Source organism: Ylistrum balloti, unplaced genomic scaffold (genome assembly GCF_031769215.1).
Source record: "Ylistrum balloti isolate Yb309-2 unplaced genomic scaffold, AGI_CSIRO_Ybal_v1 Utg369846, whole genome shotgun sequence".
NCBI lineage: Eukaryota > Metazoa > Mollusca > Bivalvia > Pectinida > Pectinidae > Ylistrum > Ylistrum balloti.
This window is the reverse complement of record NW_026782001.1, coordinates 118,819-139,841: the sequence shown is the minus strand read 5'-3', so window position 1 is coordinate 139,841 and position 21,023 is coordinate 118,819. Positions and strand designations below refer to the sequence as shown.

Sequence of the window (21,023 nt, the reverse complement as noted above, 5' to 3'; positions counted from 1 at the left end):
CTATCGGCAATTTCCGTTGCAGAGTTTTGTTTTTATTCAGCATCCATTGCAATATATAATTTATACTTCAAAGGAAAGTAATCTCTAAAACTATCAAATTTATTGAAATAAATTCCCTACAAGTAACATAAATTATTTGATATAACTCTGCAAATTATTTCCCATCATCCTTCATTTGTATACATCATGGCGGCAAAGGCAAAAATGCAAGCGCGAGCTTGCTGTCGATTTTACATTTTGTTGTTTTTATTATTTTTGTGTGTTGGTTTCACCCAATCTTCTACTACAACAGTTCCAAATACAACATCGGTGGCGGATAATACAACAACAACACCACCTACAACAACGACAACAACTCCAACGACAACTACAACGCCGACGACTACAACACCGACTACTACCACAACAGCCTTGCCTACTCAGCCTCCGTCTCCTGTCGCAATCAACTCTGGTAAGCTCATTTGTGTGATGCCTACATCAGTGAAGGTATATGTGTGCTTCATTTGTGTGTGTGTTTGGGGAAGGGGGATGTGATCATGTGATGTAAACAGGTTGGCAACACACGCAGATGCCGGATGGGTAACAATCTTGCATTAAGCCAAATTTAAGGTAACAACTACGATCCCGTCCGGTTGGAATACTTAGTTTGCCCCTATTTAGAAATGACAGCTACAAGTTGTTTCATATGTTTAAAAAAATTCGAGGTGTCTTTGGAAAAGCCACATAACTAGTACCTAGTCTAAGGGATATACCATTACAATCTAGGTGAAAGAAACTAGGGCTGCCATCACAAAAATATCAAAGCCTACAGTTGATATGCAACAAGTTTACAAATTCCTGAACAATAAATACCATGTCCACAATGTAATATAAGACCCATCTAAGAGTAACTAGAGACAATGATAAGAAATTAGTCAAAAACAGATTTAGCACAAGTATCAGGGGCCATGCCTTTAGAAATCAAGTTGTAAATACCTGGAACAGCCTTCTCATTCATTTCATGAATTTTCCAGCAACCAATACCTTTAAGTCCAGACTAATTAACATTGGTAAGGAGTAGACCACATGTTCACAACTAAGTGTTACAATTTATTAATTGATATACTCATATAATCAGTGCAAGCATATGTGACCAAGTGTATTAGAAGATGTGTCAACAGAAGTACTGTGATGCTTACAATGATGATGATCACCATGAACTATAACAACAGTAAAATTAAGGTAAAAGCAAGAGCAGCTATTCCTGGGGCCACCTTTGGAAAATATGACTGCTGATATGTTTCTGCCTGGTAGACATCATCAGGGCACAATTATTGGTTTGCTCTTTCTTTTACCTTGATTTTAATCTACCTTTAAAGAGCACCCTGCATACTGTCCACACTGAATAGATGTTGGTTCTTATAAAATGACGCTGGGGCATTGGTGATTAAAATGTTTTCAGTGCACTAGCCAAGGACTAGTAGCCTGTTGAATCTACTACCCTGAAACAATATCCTGCTAGCCCCAAATTATTTACACAACTATATGTGAACAATAAAGAAATATGTTCATTTTTTTAATTTGATTAACAAATTAATAGGAAAACCTTTTCAGAAAAAAAACTGTAAATGCTTTTCAAAATATTGTTAAAAATGACTCATTCAGTGGATGTCAAAGAAATAGAAATTGGAAAACATGTCCAGGTTCCAGCTCCAGCACTTAGATTGCACCGTCAACAAACATGACCGTCTCTGCTTTAGCTAGCTTCTTGCTTATTCTTATATCAAATAAAAACTATTTATTTTATGGCAAATGACAGATAGTATTACCTACTGAATATTTTGTTCATTTTATAGGACATTTAATGTCAGGGTATCAGTAAAAAAACATGAATCTCCAATGATATTGATCAAGTTGATCAATTCTGCAAAATTTTCAAGTTTGGTTATGATATTAAATCATATCACAGAAAGTATTGTTTTTCCATTCATCTTATTGATGGACAGGACTTCCAATTATTTTTGAAATTGTTCAAGATAAATCATAATCTATTCACAAATTCAGTATTCCCAAACAATTAAGACATAGTTATTTTCAATTTCCACAGATATAGGACCTTGTCCATGTGACCTGACAGCCAATGCTTGTGATGTGAGGTGCTGTTGTGATCCTGATTGTACAGCGAATGACATTGGAGCATTTTCTTCTTGTATACCTACTTCTGTCAAGTATGTGTCTTACTGTTTAATTGACCAAACATTTTTTTTTCATTTCATGCTTTTTCTGAAACTGTCTTCAAGGTGCTTATTGCCATCAAACAAAAATAGATTGCTAACAAAGTCTTGGGTGAAAAAAAGTCAGCCATTATAAAAATAAGATTGCTTTATTCAAAACACATCAGTTCCAGCCAGGATATTGTGGCTTTGATGAATTTGACCAGATTTAATCTTGAGTTTAATATATGATTTTATTAAATTTTGCAGCAGATACTGCTGTTCTGTTATACTGTGTTTTTAACCATTTTTGATGACTTTTTTAAATGTGCTACAAAACAAGCATCAGTAGAAACTGTAATGCTTTTTATTTTTACTTAGTGTTGATGACCGCTTGTGTGTCCAGTCAGAGCTGTTGCTGCTAGATAACACACAGTACACCAAGGAATACACACAGGATGGACTGTTTTGTGTCTTCTTTGACAACAGTAAGTTATTGCCAGAGAAACTATCTAAGAAAGAAAAAATGTTGAACCACTTGCTGGAAGTATGTTAGTAGAGACTGGCTCAACTGTTAATACCTTAATTGTACTGCGTGATGGAGCTGGAGTGAAGCATTATTAAAGTACTTTGCTATATATTTGGTGTTATATATGCTCATGGAAACTCATTTTTACCATAAGTAATGTCTTTTAATGTTTTCTGAAGATTGATACTACTTACTGTAACACCCCATGTCTTAGGCCATGTTTTTGTGGTTGTCATTCTCTTGACTGTTATTGTTAAAGGCAGGATGACAATTGATCAGGAAGTACTGTAAGGGTTAATCCATGGAAACATATCCTGTTGATGGTAGAATAAAGAATCTTAATCCACAATAGATTTTGTAAATCATTTTGACCATTTGTAAATCTACCTATATCATATAGAAAAAATACCTGTCTTCTAATTCTTAAATTAGCCAGGTAATTAATTCCTTAACTTTCAACATAGTAATTTCAATTTACAAAAATCATCTTGAAACAAATTCATCACATGACTAGAAATTGTGATAGAATTATTTGTTTCCTTTTTTCAGATGTACAGAGAAATTATTATGCCAATCCTGACCTTGTGTCTGATGAAGCTACATTTGATAATTACTTGTATCGATTTGCTGGCACCAACTACCAGCCTGGGGCTGTAGACAAAACTCTATATGCCAATGAGTACAAGGTGACAAGTCATTGTTTATTTTCTTTTAGTTGATTAATTTCATTATTTTTCAACGATACAAAACATTCTGTTCTGTTGTTTCTAGAGGATTGTGTTGTGGTTGCAGTTCGTAAATAACAGTAAAAGTTAATTGACATAAATGTATCACTTTGCTTGACTTTTTGTGTAACTTTCACAATGCACATGGTAGGAAACCTTCAATACTGTAGTGACTATCACCTCACTCTCCTTAGACTCAGGACTATACTGTAGTGACTATCACCTCACTCTCCTTAGACTCAGGACTATACTGTAGTGACCATCACCTCACTCTCCTTAGACTCAGGACTATACTGTAGTGACTATCACCTCACTCTCCTTAGACTCAGGACTATACTGAAGTGACTATCACCTCACTCTCCTACGACTCAGGTATATACTGTAGTGACTATCACCTCATTCTCCTTAGACTCGGGACTAAACTGTAGTGACTGTCACCTCACTCACAAACAACTTCAAGGCCTACAAGTTCAGAAACTTTTGATATGCTTCAAATACCCAAAACCAGATTTATTTTAAGGACTACATATGCCATCTAAAACATTTTAAGTGGAGTTATAAATTTTGTATGAATTCATGTATAAGATATCACATTAAATCAATTCTTGTCCTTAAACAAAAGATGAATTACAGAAAATCCAACTTTTCATTCAAAACATCCAAGGGGAAATGTGAAACTTAGAAAAAATTGTCATGAAAACTTTATAGGGTTTTAAGTTATACAATATTTGGGTTATTAACATTTAATGTATATTTTTCTATATATGTTTCAGAGTGGAGATCCAGTGTTTGTTATCTATCAAAATCTAGCCAGGGGCTACTTAGGTGTACCTAAGACTGTTGGATCTACGTTTTGTTCAGATAGTAATCCAGCTGGTAATTATAAGATTCTTTACTTGCCCATTCCACATTGTAACATGGCTATATTACAAATGTTTGATGTGCCTATTATAACACTAGCATAACTAAATAACATTACACAACTGATTCAGAGGTGAAAAGCACACCAGTATAGTCAAATAATGCTTGTATTTAAAAAAAAAATCAATTTATTGGTCTTGGTTAATTGTTAATGGTTACTGATAATATGAAATTTATAAAAAAAAAAACCTCATTATAACTCCTTATATAAAATGTATGTGCTAGAAGCTGAAAGATTTCGACATGGTAAACAAACCTCACTAATGTATCCTCTAGGCACAGTCAGAATGCCATTCTATAAAAGCAAAAAATATCCAGACTTTAACATGAGAACAAGCCATTTACCTGATTGCTGATTAGCAGAGTCAAGTGATGAATCATAATGCTAGCTACATTGGCTATTGCAGCATTCCTGGAAGATGAGTCGTCTGAGTGTGTACGAAATGTGTACACATTGGATGCCACTACTTGTGTTAACACAATCCAATGGAAGGCTTCCTCCTATTATTCTGGGATCAAAGTTGTCGCTGTGAGTCAACTGCTTCTATGTTCTGTACTTAAGTAATGGATAGAGTTGTTAAGGAATGTTTCTTTAGAAGATAAAGTGTGAGATGATATATACAAGCAAAGGAACTCTGTATATAAAAGTATAAAAGAAAAGCAGGTTGAAATGGAGGGGGGACCAGCAAATATTTACCAATGACTTCTGTAGGAGTGAAAGAATTTTTATGAAAAATCAACAATTACAGAGTGGTGGTCAAATTATAACAATGGAATTATTAAAAGAGGATGTGTTGACTAGTTAGTGATATTATGCCATTAATTATTAGGAAGGTGTTATGCCTGTGCATATTTAATATTTGTGTGAAATTCCATTGTAGACACCATACCTGTTCAACTGGATTGTAAACCAGACAGGAGTGACCAACCCAGCATTTACTACTGCTGCTCCACCCACCACCACAGGTCAGTCTCTGGTCTAGTATGGCTGTTCAGCTGTTCTCTAATACCTTATTTTTTGATTTGATTCATTATTGTCACCGATAAAGAATTGAAGTTGATAACTATATCAATACCAATCACAGATTTATCAATGAAGTTCTCATTTCTCAGAAACACAGTTACAATGAAAAATAGGATATACCGGTATAGATTTTTTTTTCTCGTAAACATCAATTTACAGTTGAAATGAAACATTTTGAAATTGCAAGATAAAAAATGCCATATCACCACTTCTGAACAAGTGAAAAAAGGGTCTTCATTATAAAGAAATGATAATGGACGTGGAAATTTGATGACTTCATTTGGAGAGAATCCTCAGACAGGTGCATTAGAAAGTAGTGATATGTTGTTGTTTGTTGTTGTTCTTGTCGTTTCTTTGTTTTTTCTTTCTTTTGTGTGAAAGAAACTTTCTCTTTAACTACAGGACTGTACCATTGAAAAGTTTTTAAGTTGCAAGGGATCAAACACATAAAATGAATTGCTATTGAATGTGTTGTGATGGCGAATATGCTTATCTAAAACTTGCCAAATGATATTGCATGCTTGTTGTGTTGACCTTTTATCATGATGTTGCTTTGTCTGTGTATGTAATGCTGTTTAATTTTGATGATTTTTACTTTGCATGTCACTAGTTTATGATATAAGTGTCTATATTTGTAATTGATATGTATTCCCACACTTTACAGTAGATGAATTGTTTTCTCTGTGAGTAGTATATTTTCATCTGCCATTCAAATTTGTTGTGTGTTGTTGTAAGTAGTTTGGATTTTTACAGTTCCCGTAGTCACCACTGACATCAATGCTACAACAACTGTTTCAAACACTACAACCCCAGCAGTGGTGACCACAGTTCCAACTGTAGTAACAACAGGTACAGGATGGCTGACATCCGTAGTCTCTTTACACAGTCCTTCTCTGCTCGACTCACTACCATGTATTTCTTTACACACTACACTATTATGATAAATCTCCTCCACTCCTGGTGTTGTGGGTGTCTTTATTTCTTTAACACACTGCACAGTATTACTACTACTGTATATAAGGAAACTTTTTAGCAAAAAATATTTTTATACTCCATGTATTTAATGTTTTGCTGTAAAACATGTTTTTTGTTTAATTTTTTAATTTGCCCTCTTCCTATAAGGTGAAAGGATTAATGTTAAACGACCATGGACACAGGCGCCTAGTTGTAGACAGTATTTCCCAGTCAAGAACAGCGTCTATCATTTACTGAGTGGATAGTTTTGATATTTGTTGAATACAAAATTAGTGTATTTGAAACAATTGTCTTAATATTAAATGCTTAGAAAATCGTTACCACATCTTCACTATCTATGTTAACAAAGTCTATTTTCTGTCTTCAGTCCTTTTTCCTTGCACTTTGTCATGACTTTCACTGTGTGTTTACTAATCCTTCACCACATGTTTGATTACGATGGTCTAAATGTTACAACATTGAAACTGATTAAAATTGTTACTTGATCTGACTCCCATTTCATTAATTGCTCACGGCTAATTCAAGAATAGAATCTTGACATAGCAGAATGAAGTATATAAAATAGGAGCCCGTATCAAGATGAGACCTAAGTCATATTACTCTAATATCAAGTAAAACTCATTAATATTTACAAGAAGAAGGGGTTAGATCACAGTCAGTATATCATCACATGGTGGAATTGTATGCTGCTGTGTCCAGGTGATGACATTTCAGTGTATTAGCCCAAGAGTAGCTCAGTCATCTTATGACTGTTTTCATGTAACTTATCTATTGCTATTACATAAAATTCCAAATAAACAGTGTTTTGAAAAATCTTTCAATTCAGATCTGCTAAAGTTACAGTGAATACATACATATCTAAAAGTCAGCTTTGATATACACGTATGTGGTTTTATTGTTATAAATTATTCTAGTACATGCATATAATTTGTACTACCTGTAGATTTATTACAATATGTTAACAATATTTATCCTGCAGTAAACCCATTGTGCTGATAATTCTTACTCAGTGAGTGGGCTTATTACAGGACATGCTATTGATTGTTGATTATTTTGAACAGCAATATAATGAGATGGACTCATGACTGGAAATGGGAGTATAGCTTGATAAATTTATTATATTTTCATTTTGTGTTATTTTCCAGTTCCAGGATACAGGATTTTTTAAGACTTCAGAATACAAAAGAACAAATTTAACACTCTAGGATGTAGTTTAATTTATAGTAGTCATTAAATTTTGTTACTCCTCGGACAAAATTACAATTCCATTAGCTTATTAATTTCTTTTAGTTGATATTTGCACATTTGTCAAATATAAGACCATCGAAAAATATGTCACGCCCAAACAACCATTCCAAAGTTGTTCATGTTTCAAGTTCATATCTTACATCATGTTCATATATTGAGATTAGTGATAAAAGATTGTAAATTATTATTTCCAGGTTTTAGAGAGATATCTTAAAATAAGTGGTTTATAGTTTAAAAAGTGTTTTTCCATCTGAAGTTATAAACAATAAACAGTAATTCCTGTTAAATTCAAAATGGAATGCTGTAGTGCTTCATCACTTGACAATTTTTGGGAAAATGAGATTTCGGAACATTTTTATTTAAATAGATATCATTATCCTTTGTAAAGTATACCAGGAATCTGTAGACAGATTAATGAGCAAGAAAATATCTTGTTTGTACATCATCATGTATAAAATATATCATTCATGTAAAACAATGATATTTCATAACAACAAGTTTTGGAATTTCATATTACCAGGAGTAATGACGTTTTCTATTTCAGCAGCATTTGAGGCCCCCTGAGTTTCTCGTGTGATCTGTTGTGACTCCTGTGGAATTTTGTGCATAAGCAATGACTTTCTTATCTGGGTTTTCAATGATGTCACTTTCTTGACTTGTCTTTTCTTGTCAATACACTTAGTGCAAATAAATTCAGTTCTAACTTCTCCTCAGAAACCATTCCTCAATTTTTAATGAAATTTTGCTGGTAATTACCTGATTCAACAGAATCTCTACTGAATATTCATTGTGTGTTTCTGTTGTAGGTGTCATTTCTGATGTACTAGATTTTTTATGTTAAATGTCAGAAAATTTTATAGAATATTAAGTAACATTTGATTTGGATCATTATTTTCATCCTTTAGATAACAGCACAGTTACTTCCCCTTCGAACTCCACAGGTTGGTTCTATAGTAATTCATTCATTCCAGATATATGTGTTGCCAGACTAGTTTCTCTGCTGATTCCTTCTGCATTGTGTTTCAGGTGTTCAAAGAGCTTGACTATATAAACATCCTGTGCAAATCTGTCTCTTTGTTCTAAAGAATTCTCAGCTAATTCCCTAATATATTGTAGTTCTCAAACAATCTGACAAGAATGTATATGTAATGTTTTTCGTTGAACATGAGTGTTTTTCAGTGGGAGGGGGGTGTTACACCAATGTCAAATTCTCTCAGATTTTCATTTCTTTAACCTATATTCTTATTTTGGGAATAACAAAATTTTGATAAAGTAAATGTAGAACTGACAATGTTTGTGATATTGATTCTTAAGAAAGACAAATTATATAAGTTGTTAAATTGAGAAATAAATCTTGCATTTTTTATTCTTTAAAGCTTCTCTATCATTATGAGGAAGTTAAACATGCTTTATAATCATAATATTGTGTTCAGTTGTTCTTGCTAATCAGCTTTATTTTGCACTTTGTTCTTTTTTGCACTGCTAGAAACTTACTGTTATCAATTTCTTTATTTTGTATGTATTATAAGTTCTTGCATAGTTTTAATTGCCAAAAATAAGTTGCACTTTTTGTGTGCTTTAGAATTTCAACAATGTACATCTCTCAATGGATGAATTTGATATTTCTCATTATTTCTACTCAGTACATGTATTATCATATGAGGTAATGGGATTATTTTCAAATTTCAGATGATGATAAGTTTGTTGTTTGTTTTGTATGTTTAGTAGTGACTGTACATTTGCACAATCAGTTGTATTTAATATTGATATAAACTGCATCAGTGGTGGTTTGGTATAACATTTTCTTAAGATTTTCAATCTGTAGCACTGTGTTTATATGTACATATCTGACATACTTATAATGAAAAGTTTATATATTCACTTGTATATTAATGGACCTAACTTTCTACACCTTGTCTCCACAGACAATACCACCACGACTCCCTCTGTCCCTACTACACCAATAGTACTTATCCCAGGTTTGTAACCAGGTTGTCTTAATCCAAAGAAACACGGACTCATTAATTTGATATTATTGCTATAACCCAAATCTGTGCCTGTAACCCGACTGCTGTAACCCAAATCTGTACCTGTAACCAGACTGCTATAACCCAAATCTGTACCTGTAACCAGATTGCTATAACCCAAATCAGTACCTGTGATATAACCCAAATCTGTACCTGTAACAGACTGCTATAACCCAAATCTGTACCTGTAACCAGATTGCTATAACCCAAATCAGTACCTGTAACCAGACTGCTATAACCCAAATCAGTACCTGTAACCAGACTGCTATAACCCAAATCTGTACCTGTAACCAGATTGCTATAACCCAAATCTGTACCTGTAACCAGATTGCTATAACCCAAATCAGTACCTGTAACCAGATTGCTATAACCCAAATCAGTACCTGTAACCAGATTGCTAAAACCCAAATCAGTACCTGTAACCAGATTGCTATAACCCAAATCTGTACCTGTAACCAGACTGCTATAACCCAAATCAGTACCTGTAACCAGATTGCTATAACCCAACGTATTACATGTAACCAGACTGCTATAACCCAAATCTGTACCTGTAACCAGATTGCTAAAACCCAAATCAGTACCTGTAACCAGATTGCTATAACCCAAATCTGTACCTGTAACCAGACTGCTATAACCCAAATATGTGCCTGTAACCAGATTGCTATAACCCAAATCAGTACCTGTAACCAGATTGCTATAACCCAAATCTGTACCTGTAACCAGACTGCTATAACCCAAATCTGTACCTGTAACCAGACTGCTATAACCCAAATCTGTACCTGTAACCAGATTGCTATAACCCAAATCTGTACCTGTAACCAGATTGCTAAAACCCAAATCAGTACCTGTAACCAGATTGCTATAACCCAAATCTGTACCTGTAACCAGACTGCTATAACCCAAATATGTGCCTGTAACCAGACTGCTATAACCCAAATCAGTACCTGTAACCAGATTGCTATAACCCAAATCTGTACCTGTAACCAGATTGCTATAACCCAAATCTGTACCTGTAACCAGATTGCTAAAACCCAAATCAGTACCTGTAACCAGATTGCTATAACCCAAATCTGTACCTGTAACCAGACTGCTATAACCCAAATCTGTACCTGTAACCAGATTGCTATAACCCAAATCTGTACCTGTAACCAGATTGCTATAACCCAAATATGTGCCTGTAACCAGACTGCTATAACCCAAATCTGTACCTGTAACCAGATTGCTATAACCCAAATCTGTACCTGTAACCAGATTGCTATAACCCAAATCTGTACCTGTAACCAGACTGCTATAACCCAAATATGTAACTGTACCTGTAACCAGATTGCTATAACCCAAATCTGTACCTGTAACCAGACTGCTATAATGCAAATCAGTACCTGTAACCAGATTGCTATAACCCAAATCTGTACCTGTAACCAGATTGCTATAACCCAAATCTGTACCTGTAACCAGATTGCTATAACCCAACGCATTACATGTAACCAGACTGCTATAACCCAAATCTGTACCTGTAACCAGATTGCTATTACCCAAATCTGTACCTGTAACCAGATTGCTATTACCCAAATCAGTACCTGTAACCAGACTGCTATAACCCAAATCTGTACCTGTAACCAGATTGCTATAACCCAAATCTGTATAACCCAAATCTGTACCTGTAACCAGATTGCTATAACCCAAATCTGTACCTGTAACCAGACTATTATAACCCAAATCTGTACCTGTAACCAGACTGCTATAACCCAAATCTGTACCTGTAACCAGACTGCTATAACCCAAATCTGTGCCTGTAACCAGACTGCTATAACCCAAATCTGTACCTGTAACCAGACTGCTATAACCCAAATCTGTACCTGTAACCAGACTGCTATAACCCAAATCTGTACCTGTAACCAGATTGCTATAACCCAAATCAGTACCTGTAACCAGACTGCTATAACCCAAATCAGTACCTGTAACCAGACTGCTATAACCCAAATCTGTACCTGTAACCAGATTGCTATAACCCAAATATGTACCTGTAACCAGATTGCTATAACCCAAATCTGTGCCTGTAACCCGACTGCTATAACCCAAATCTGTACCTGTAACCAGATTGCTATAACCCAAATCTGTACCTGTAACCAGACTGCTATAACCCAAATCTGTACCTGTAACCAGATTGCTATAACCCAAATCTGTACCTGTAACCAGATTGCTATAACCCAAATCTGTACCTGTAACCAGACTGCTATAACCCAAATCTGTACCTGTAACCAGATTGCTATAACCCAAATCTGTACCTGTAACCAGATTGCTATAACCCAAATCTGTACCTGTAACCAGATTGCTATAACCCAAATCTGTACCTGTAACCAGACTGCTATAACCCAACGCATTACATGTAACCAGACTGTTGTGAACAAATTGTGTACCTATTACCAAATTGTAATTTGGTCATCTTAAGTAGATTTATAATTTGTAATCTGATTGCAGCTGTAATCATAACCTGCTTGTCCAACTTTTTTTAGGTCACCTGAGACAAAGTTTCAAATGACCTAATGAAATCATCTTTTGTCAGTCGTGCATCATGCATCATCCGTCATAAACCATTTACATTTTTGACCTTCTTTTCAATGACCAAAAGGCCCAATGTACTAATATTGGGCCTGTAGCATGCTGGGATGAAGGGATACCAAGTTTGTTTTATTACCTTGACTGACATTCAAGGTCACGGGGTGAAATATCTTTTATCTTCAACTGACTTCTTTTTAATAACCAAAAGGCTAAGAGGTCTGAGAATGGGCCTGTAGCCTATTGGGATGAAGGTCTACCAAGTTTGTTTAAAAGAATAACCTTGACCCACTTTCAAGGTCACAGGGGTCAAACGTTTGAGTATTAGTATTCATTTTCTGTTACAATTAAAAAAAACAAGTTGAAATTTCCTCGTAGGAATTTCAAATTTAGCTCTAAAAATTGGATTTGTTCAAATTTCTACAGTGTTCTTTAAATCCACACTTGCTACAAGCAATGCTGTACAGGCTTTAATCTATATGTTAGATATTGGATAAGTTTTGTTAAGTTTAAGCTTTTGACATTTGTTAAAAAACAAAAATTCAACTCAGGTGACCATGAAGGCCTATCAGCCTATTGTTTACTTAAATGTAGTGTCATAGTTTGTAGAAGTGTATAGCAAAGTAAAACCACCCGTGCTAGGGAGTATGTGTTCCTTTTGTCATGGTAGATACTGGTAGTTGTACAACATGGGTTACAATGATGAGTTACATACAACTGCTCCAAATGATGCTTTTACCTGTAGTGTAGTAAACTATCTGTTTGTCGTGTGAATAAATCGGTTAACTTATATCCTTATTAGATTTTGCTATAAACAAATTCTTTGTCTTCATTCTTTTCACTCCTAACAGTTGTCACAGTTGTAATGTGTCATATCATTTATTAAAATTACCTCTTTTTCAATTATTTGAATGATTTATTTTCTAGTATATAAGCACCTTTTCATTGATATCCATGTACCATGAAAATATGTCTGGCAATTAGTGGGTGAGATATAACTTGGACTTAACTTGTCAGTTGTTGGAAAAAAAACTGTTGTTTTTCAGATATTCATCATTGAATTTTTTCACAAGACAGTTGAAAAATATTCTTTAAAGTCCCAACTTTGTCCTTGTAATTTTTTGTGCTTCCTTCAAAGTTAATAATGGTGAAAGTTTTTCATTGTTGTGATGGAGGTTTAAACAATTTGTTTTCTCCTTGATAACAGTGGACCTGTACAACAACACATACACAGTTCCAATAACAGTAGACTCCGTGACGTGTCAGGATGTGAACGGCCAAGCTTTAACATGTCCTACCAACAGTCCAGTCGACCCAACCTTTACCAGCAACACCTGTAGTAATGTCGTACTCGGGGTATGTTTTCTGCAAATATAGTTAGAAAAACATTTAATAAGGTTAAAATTATGAAAGATTGTTTGAAAAGTTTCCCATGGTTTAACCAGATTCAGGCTTCCAAAAGAATATGTGTCATTTTTTTAAAAAGATTTAATTAAGTGTAATTTTCAAACACAACATACCCAAGTGTCACCATTGAGTTGGTTCTTTGTTGGCTGGCTAGATGTGAGGATTTATTATTGAAAGATAAATAATACACATATATCTGGTGTTACTCTCAACATCAGAAACATTTATAAACATTTTAGTCTGTGGCAGTTAAATGTAAGGATGCCAAAATTTTTAACTGAAGATTTTATTTTATTCATTCAATGATCATGTCGGATCTTGCATCAATTTGTTTCCAGGTGGAGTATATTCTTGGTTATGGAAGTGATATACCTGAATTCCTGATAGACGTACAGCAGGTCGTGACCTCTGCCAGGGTTAAATTGACTCTGGGAAATATTGACCAGACCAGTCTACCAATCACTCAGAAATACAGCACTAAATTTGTAGGAGTAAGTATGATAGTAGGCTACTTGTTGAAATATTTCAACAAAAGATAAAAACATCTTTTATATATACTGATGAAAACTGGCACAAAGATGCCCATCTTTTCTGCTTTCTGGATGTAATGGTATGAAATTGGGAAAAAAATGTACATAAATATGAAATTGGAACATTTTTGATAAGTAAAGCATAATCACTTTCCTATCAAATCCAGACGTACCTGACACTGCAAATTCTGAACTGTACCACTATTCAAATGAATTCAAACGTAGCATGCAGGTCATCATCCTCAATACTCCAGGGGTTACCATCACTTTCATTCTCTGTGTTCATTTCAATTCATTTGAATAGTGGTATGATCTAGAATATACATATACTTCCTGTTGTTCTAAAATTATCTGATCTATGAAAATTATGGAATTTATTGAAATATAGGGCTTGTGCACATCCACATCTAAATTTTTTGTTTTCTTTAAATCACTTTGAATTTTTCTCGCCTCCTAGGCTTCAAAATTTAGAACTCTAACATCACTGACAAGTCTTAGTATGATGCAGTTGAATTCATTGTTTGGCTCTACTGTATCTAACCCTAAATTTGTATTAAAATGTGTTATTCATTTTCATAAAAAAGATGCTGTCCTCAAGTGTGATACAAAATATACTCTGTGATCAAGGAAAATTATACTCAATCAACTCTACAAATATCAACTTGAAACTTGGTGCAAAGATGTATTATAATCATATCTATATTACCTACTATCTTGATTTTCTTTAAGATATCTTAGTCTGTGACTTTTACTGTAACTGACTAGAAAGACAACTAAAATAGATGTCCTAATACCATAATCCTGTGCATTCTAACATAATGTCCTGGCTGAGAATTACTTTCAAAGCAGATCAATACTAGTTCCTAATTGATGCTAATCTTAATCTGAACGGTATCAGGAACACCTTAGCCTGTCAGGGTTTTGTTTTTTTTTTAAGTTTATAGTATAATACTCCTTTGCCTCAGAGTGATCATATGCATGCATAACACTCATCTGAAAAATTGTGGCATTGTTTTTAGCATACAACTGTTGCTGGGTAGAGTAGTAAACTGATTGGAATTTTCTTTACCAATCAGAGAGCTATGGCTGGAAGTATTGTTCTGTGACAATAGGCTGAAACTAAGATCTGTGTTAGGTTTAGCCACAAACGTCACCAGTCTATTGAACATATTTAAATACATTCCTATCTGCTCAATCAAATCCTCAGCTCCCTTATGAATTTGACCTGGCCATGCTAAAAGGTGGACAAATTTATTGGCTCTAGGGTTTTTTCTCTTTTTTTTTTTTTTTTTTGTGTGCTGGAAAATGGAAAATGTCAATATCACTCGAAATTTCATTATACAAAATATTCAACTTGCATTGGTCATATTTTTCATATCTTCTAATAACAAGTTTGAACTCTTTGTTTACATGCCTTAGCTAATAGGTTTAACTTCGGTAAAGGTCATTGCTTAATATCAGAGATTGCATTCTGTCTGTTACAGTCATCCGAGGCAAATGTGGTGGAAAAGAGTGGAAACCCTGGCTACTTGTTTGGAAAGCCTGTGAGAGCTGGAATCCGCTACAACATTGCTGGTAACTCCAGGTAAATCTTTACTTAGAGAGTGAAATAATTTATACATGAAGATGCTGGCAACTCCAGGTAAATCTTTACTTAAAGATAGAAATACTGAAGAATGATAGAGACTAATAGAGACTAAAGTACCTATGGTATGAAGAAAAAAAAGAAGGAAATTTCTTGTTCTGATGATTTAAAACAGATACAACAAGAGTGAACGTCACGATAACAGGGTCAGTATATATAATTGTACAGTTTGTCACAAATCACCAAACAATTGATATTTAAGCTAATGGTTGTGCTTTACATATCTCTGACATGTACCATAAGTATGTGTTGTCAAGGTAAAAAGCTACGTTTAACTTCTTAGATGTACAATATGCTTCAAAACATATTTTCTTTATTATGCAAAACTCATTCACTGCATTTTTTGCCTGACAAGAAAAGGAATATTTTATTAATAAAACTAAGTAAATAGTAACTGAGAGCAGAACACAAAGTTTACAGTCAGTTATCCCCCTTGTTTTTTGTACACTTAAACCATAACAAACTAGGACCAAAACATTTCATTCTTGATTGTAACTATAAATAAATACAATACCAAAATATATTTTTCTCTTTAAGTTTTGCCATATCGGAGAGTTTATATGACCTCACCCTCGTCAAGTCAACAGGCTCTGGTGACTGTGCTACTGGCTCAGCCAACAGACTTCAGGTGAACTTTGGAGAAGATGTAAGGACAGGTTGTCTGATAAGGTAATCATGGTTACAGCTGTGTGACCATCACAGGGGATTCAAATTTGAATCTTGTTTCTCTTTACTATCATGTAATGTATTTCCAGGTATTATGTTACAATGTCTAATGCTGTGGTTGCATTTGCCACCAAGTGAGAGGGTAAATAGTGGCAAAGATTTGTAAAATGAAACATTTTATGTAACAGTAAATATAGTATCTCTTATTTTGTGTAGAAAACCATGCCGATATCTGGAGTAGAGACAAAAATCAATATCACGTTTTGCTTACATATTTGAATAACTGTTTTTAAGGATTTTACAACAAGAATATGAAAAAGCAATGGGTCTGCAGTGCAAAAATGTGGGAAGTAATTCTCTTTTTAAAAAGTTAAATTTCGAAAGCAAGTAACACTTGTTTTGTCTTCTTGTCAGATTCAACTATGAAAATGTGACAGAGTATTGTACTGCCATTGAACAACAGATAATCAATGCATTGGAGGGTTTAGACGGAGTAACTTATGACCCTGGTAACAGATCTGTGGCTATATTTGGTAACTCTGACCCTCTAGTCACTGGTGATTGGGTACCTATCATCAGGAATGCACCTACTGCAGCACAGGTAATATCTTATACAGTACTGGCTAGACTATGTATATCTATCTTATACAGTACTGACTAGACTGTGTATATCTTATACAGTACTGACTAGACTATGTATATCTTATACAGTACTGACTAGACTGTGTATGTCTTATACAGTACTGACTAGACTGTGTATATCATATACAGTACTGACTAGACTGGCTAGACTATGTATATCTTATACTGTACTGACTAGACTATGTATGTCTTATACAGTACTGACTAGACTATGTATATCTTATACAGTACTGGCTAGACTATATATATCTTATACAGTACTGGCTAGACTATGTATATCTTATACAGTACTGACTAGACAATGTATGTCTTATACAGTACTGACTAGACTATGTATGTCTTATACAGTACTGACTAGACTATGTATATCTTATACAGTACTGACTACGCAGTGTATATCTTATACAGTACTGACTAGACTATGTATATCATATACAGTACTGACTAGACTATGTATATCTTATACAGCACTGACTAGACTATGTATATCTTATACAGTACTGACTAGACTATGTATATCTTATACAGTACTGACTAGACTGTATATCTTATACAGTACTGGCTAGACTGTGTATATCTTATACAGTACTGACTAGGCAATGTATATCTTATACAGTACTGACTAGGCTATGTATGTCTTATACAGTGCTGACTAGGCAATGTATATCTTATACAAAACTGGCTTGACTATGTATATTCTTGAATTTATTTTGCTCTAAACCCTGGCGGCTGTCATTCTGACTTAATGTGTGTACCTCAGGGCAGGTTTATCACAGAACAATTGAATCAAATTTTTTGTTATTTATACTAAACAGCAAAGAGATATCAAGGGCTCAATACAAGTATGGGCTTATTATTTAGATAAATCCAGAAATATGTTACTGTATATATGATAATACAATTATTGCATTACTGTTTGTTGGTCCTGGTGTGTTATTTTACCTTTCATGTTCTCCTAAACAAATACTAGATGGTACAACATTGACGTAGAAATAGTTTACTGTTGTTATATGTTACACATTCAGTAATAGTCTGACATGTTGTTTTTTGCAATACATCTGTTTTGTAGGTGATCAGTTCCATGACTGGACCGACCTGTTCTGTGACAACTGGCATGCATGTCCAGATTCTTTACGCAAACATTGGAGCACTGGTCAACCCACAAAGGAAAATTCTTGGTGTTCAGTTTAATTATGAAGATCCACAGCTTGTTACATTCAGGGTAAGTATATAAAAATCCTCTGGCTAAAGTAAATTTTCCACTTTATTGTTATGAACATTTTAAAAAATACTGTCCATTCAAATTCTTTTCAAGGTACAGTACTAAATACTACTCTATTGAGACATAATTCAAGAATATCACATATTACATACAACAAAGGTTAGGAATAAGGTGATGGGTCTAGATCTTTCCTTAATTCTTGTCAAAGTAGAGATTAAAAAATCAGATTTAAAAATAACCATGTTTTGAATTGGTTGGTCAACGTTTTCAACAGAGACTCAAAACTCTCCTAAATACATTTTCATAGGCAACTTGATAGAATATTTTACTCTAAATGTTAGGTTTTTGCTATGTTATTGTCTCAAATTCAATGTTATGGAAATTTCTGAGAAAACCTGCATTTTTTGGGATTAATTTAAAATGCATGTAAACATGGTTGATCAGTTGATCATTTGATTTTTGAAGAGAAAACATTAGTTAGACTTCTGTAGATCATAAAACTTTTTTCTCTAATTGTGGTCCAATCTGGTCTTTGATTTCAGTGTATTGGCGTGTTTTGTTCTCCTGGAAGCTCTGCCCTCACCCAGTCCGTGGAGATCAGCCAATCAGTGACATTTATAGATGTATCAAAGCCTAGCACTGGCTACGTAGGAGAACCACCTATCTTCCTCGCCAAACTGCCATATGATTTCTTCTACCCCTTCCTTCAGTCTGCTGGTCAGCAGACAGTCAGCAGCAGTGTGTTACTGACCACACTACTGTGCCTGGTCAAAATTATGTTATAGCATTGTTTTAATTTATGTTGAACACTTACCTAGTAAATAACTCATTGGTGTGGAAGATAATGTAAACGTGTCAATTTTTAAAGAACAAAAAATTTTATTTTGAAGATCCAAGATTACATGTTTTCTGATGTTCTGTTTTAAGTAATTCTTTTCAATAGTACAGATGCTATATTTGCTATAGAAACAAAAGAGCAAGCATTATCTAAATATGGAGATATTGATCAACAGTATCATAAAGAGGATTAATTATAAGCATTTATAGATATTGAGGAAACAGTAAAAGTACGGTTTCTTTGTTGGCCTTGGTGTGGAGAAGGGATGACTAGAGATGTTTATATGAGAAGGGATATTTATTGAAATGTGATTAATGTATGATATTTGTGTATGAATAAGTGTGAATGAATGTTATTCAAAATTGTATTAATCCTTTTAAGATTAAAAGTTTTTAGTTGGAGTTGTATCATAGGCTAGTTCTATTAGACTGAAAATTGAATCTTTGCATTTCCTTAGAAACACTGTATACCAGAATGTAAGAAAGAATGTTAGACTGTGTACATTGACGGAATAAAAATGTTTTAAAAGATCTCTTGTAAGACGGATATTTAATACTGTACGAGAGAAACTCACAAAAATCTTCATGTATGAGGGAATGAATGTCAAGAGTAACTATATTTTTATACATAACAGTGTTGAGTGAGTCAGGATTGAAAGTAAATTTGAGAGTATATTGTATCATAGAAAATGTCGGTGTTTAGTTTTGTATATATATGTATTGACTTTGATAGTTTAAAATCTCAGTTTTTTTTATGTTGCTACCTGTGCTATCAAAGTCTATCAAAGTGTGAATTCATTCACTGTGGGATATTGTTCAATAATTCTATTGACATTTTAAATATCATATTTTCTTCCCTGATTATCAAATTCAAACAGCTTAATTACCTATGCAACTGCAGCAAGCTCTTATTGCAAAGAAGTTAGGGAGGATGAAATATTTGGTGTATTTTGGCGTGCTGTTTTTCCACAAAATTTTAATACAAATGATTTATAGTTATACAGCATAGACATACAAAAAATATTAACCTACTTTTAATCTGTTTGTCACATACACACCAAGTTATACAAGACAAGTTGTCCACAGTTGTGTTGTCTCCCTTGACTAGGTAATAACCTGTACCAATAGATTTCTGTGATAAAGTGGACAAACATTCCATGTACTTCTAGACGACTACACAATGATTTGCACATTTTCGTCAGAATGAAGCTTAGTTGATATTATTAACTGTTGTAATAATGGTGATGAAGTGATCGAGGTAATATGATTCTTTATTTAGTTTGTGCCACTGTTATATATATATATAGCAGTATTAACGGAATTCCTGTATATATATATATAGCAGTATTTACTGAATTCCTGTATGTGTATATATATATAGCAGTATTTACTGAATTCCTGTATATATATATATATATATATATCTATAGAGCAGTATTTACTGAATTCCTGTATGTGTATATATATATAGCAGTATTTACTGAATTCCTGTATATATATATATAGCAGTATTAACAGAATTCCTGTATATATATATATAGAGCAGTATTTACTGAATTCCTGTATGTATTGGAGTGCTCATTGTTTACCATTTGATGTTGAGTCTGATGAAGATTGGATTTGTAAACTTGACACTCTATGTACACTGCTTGTTTTTAACGTTAAGTTAATCAATCAAAGCAAGCACTCAAACCTAAGACTGTAAACAGGAAAACCTGTGTGGAATTTTCCTGAGTGCAGAAGTTACATCCATTGACCTACGCTTTCAATGAATTTGGTAAAGTAAATTAAAAACTGAGTTACTTGGATGTTATGAAAGTAATTTAGAATACTGCCCATGTTTTGACATTTTTGTTTTCGATCATGCTGATGTAAAG

At 33.9% G+C, this 21,023-nt stretch overlaps 1 protein-coding gene across 1 annotated transcript; it reads left to right on the top strand.

Annotated features, from left to right (window-relative positions):
- The first annotated feature begins 186 nt into the window (after nt 1–186).
- LOC132545403 (tectonic-2-like) lies at nt 187–20,466 on the top strand. Its single transcript, XM_060209094.1, has 15 exons — nt 187–451; nt 2,087–2,207; nt 2,574–2,680; nt 3,271–3,407; nt 4,220–4,322; nt 4,775–4,896; nt 5,249–5,333; nt 9,540–9,593; nt 13,405–13,553; nt 13,943–14,095; nt 15,619–15,719; nt 16,317–16,448; nt 16,860–17,046; nt 18,157–18,309; nt 18,852–20,466. Exons 1-15 carry the CDS (start codon nt 187–189, stop codon nt 19,092–19,094), a joined length of 2,112 nt encoding a protein of 703 aa, XP_060065077.1. The 3' UTR covers nt 19,095–20,466.
- The last annotated feature ends 557 nt before the right edge of the window (nt 20,467–21,023 follow it).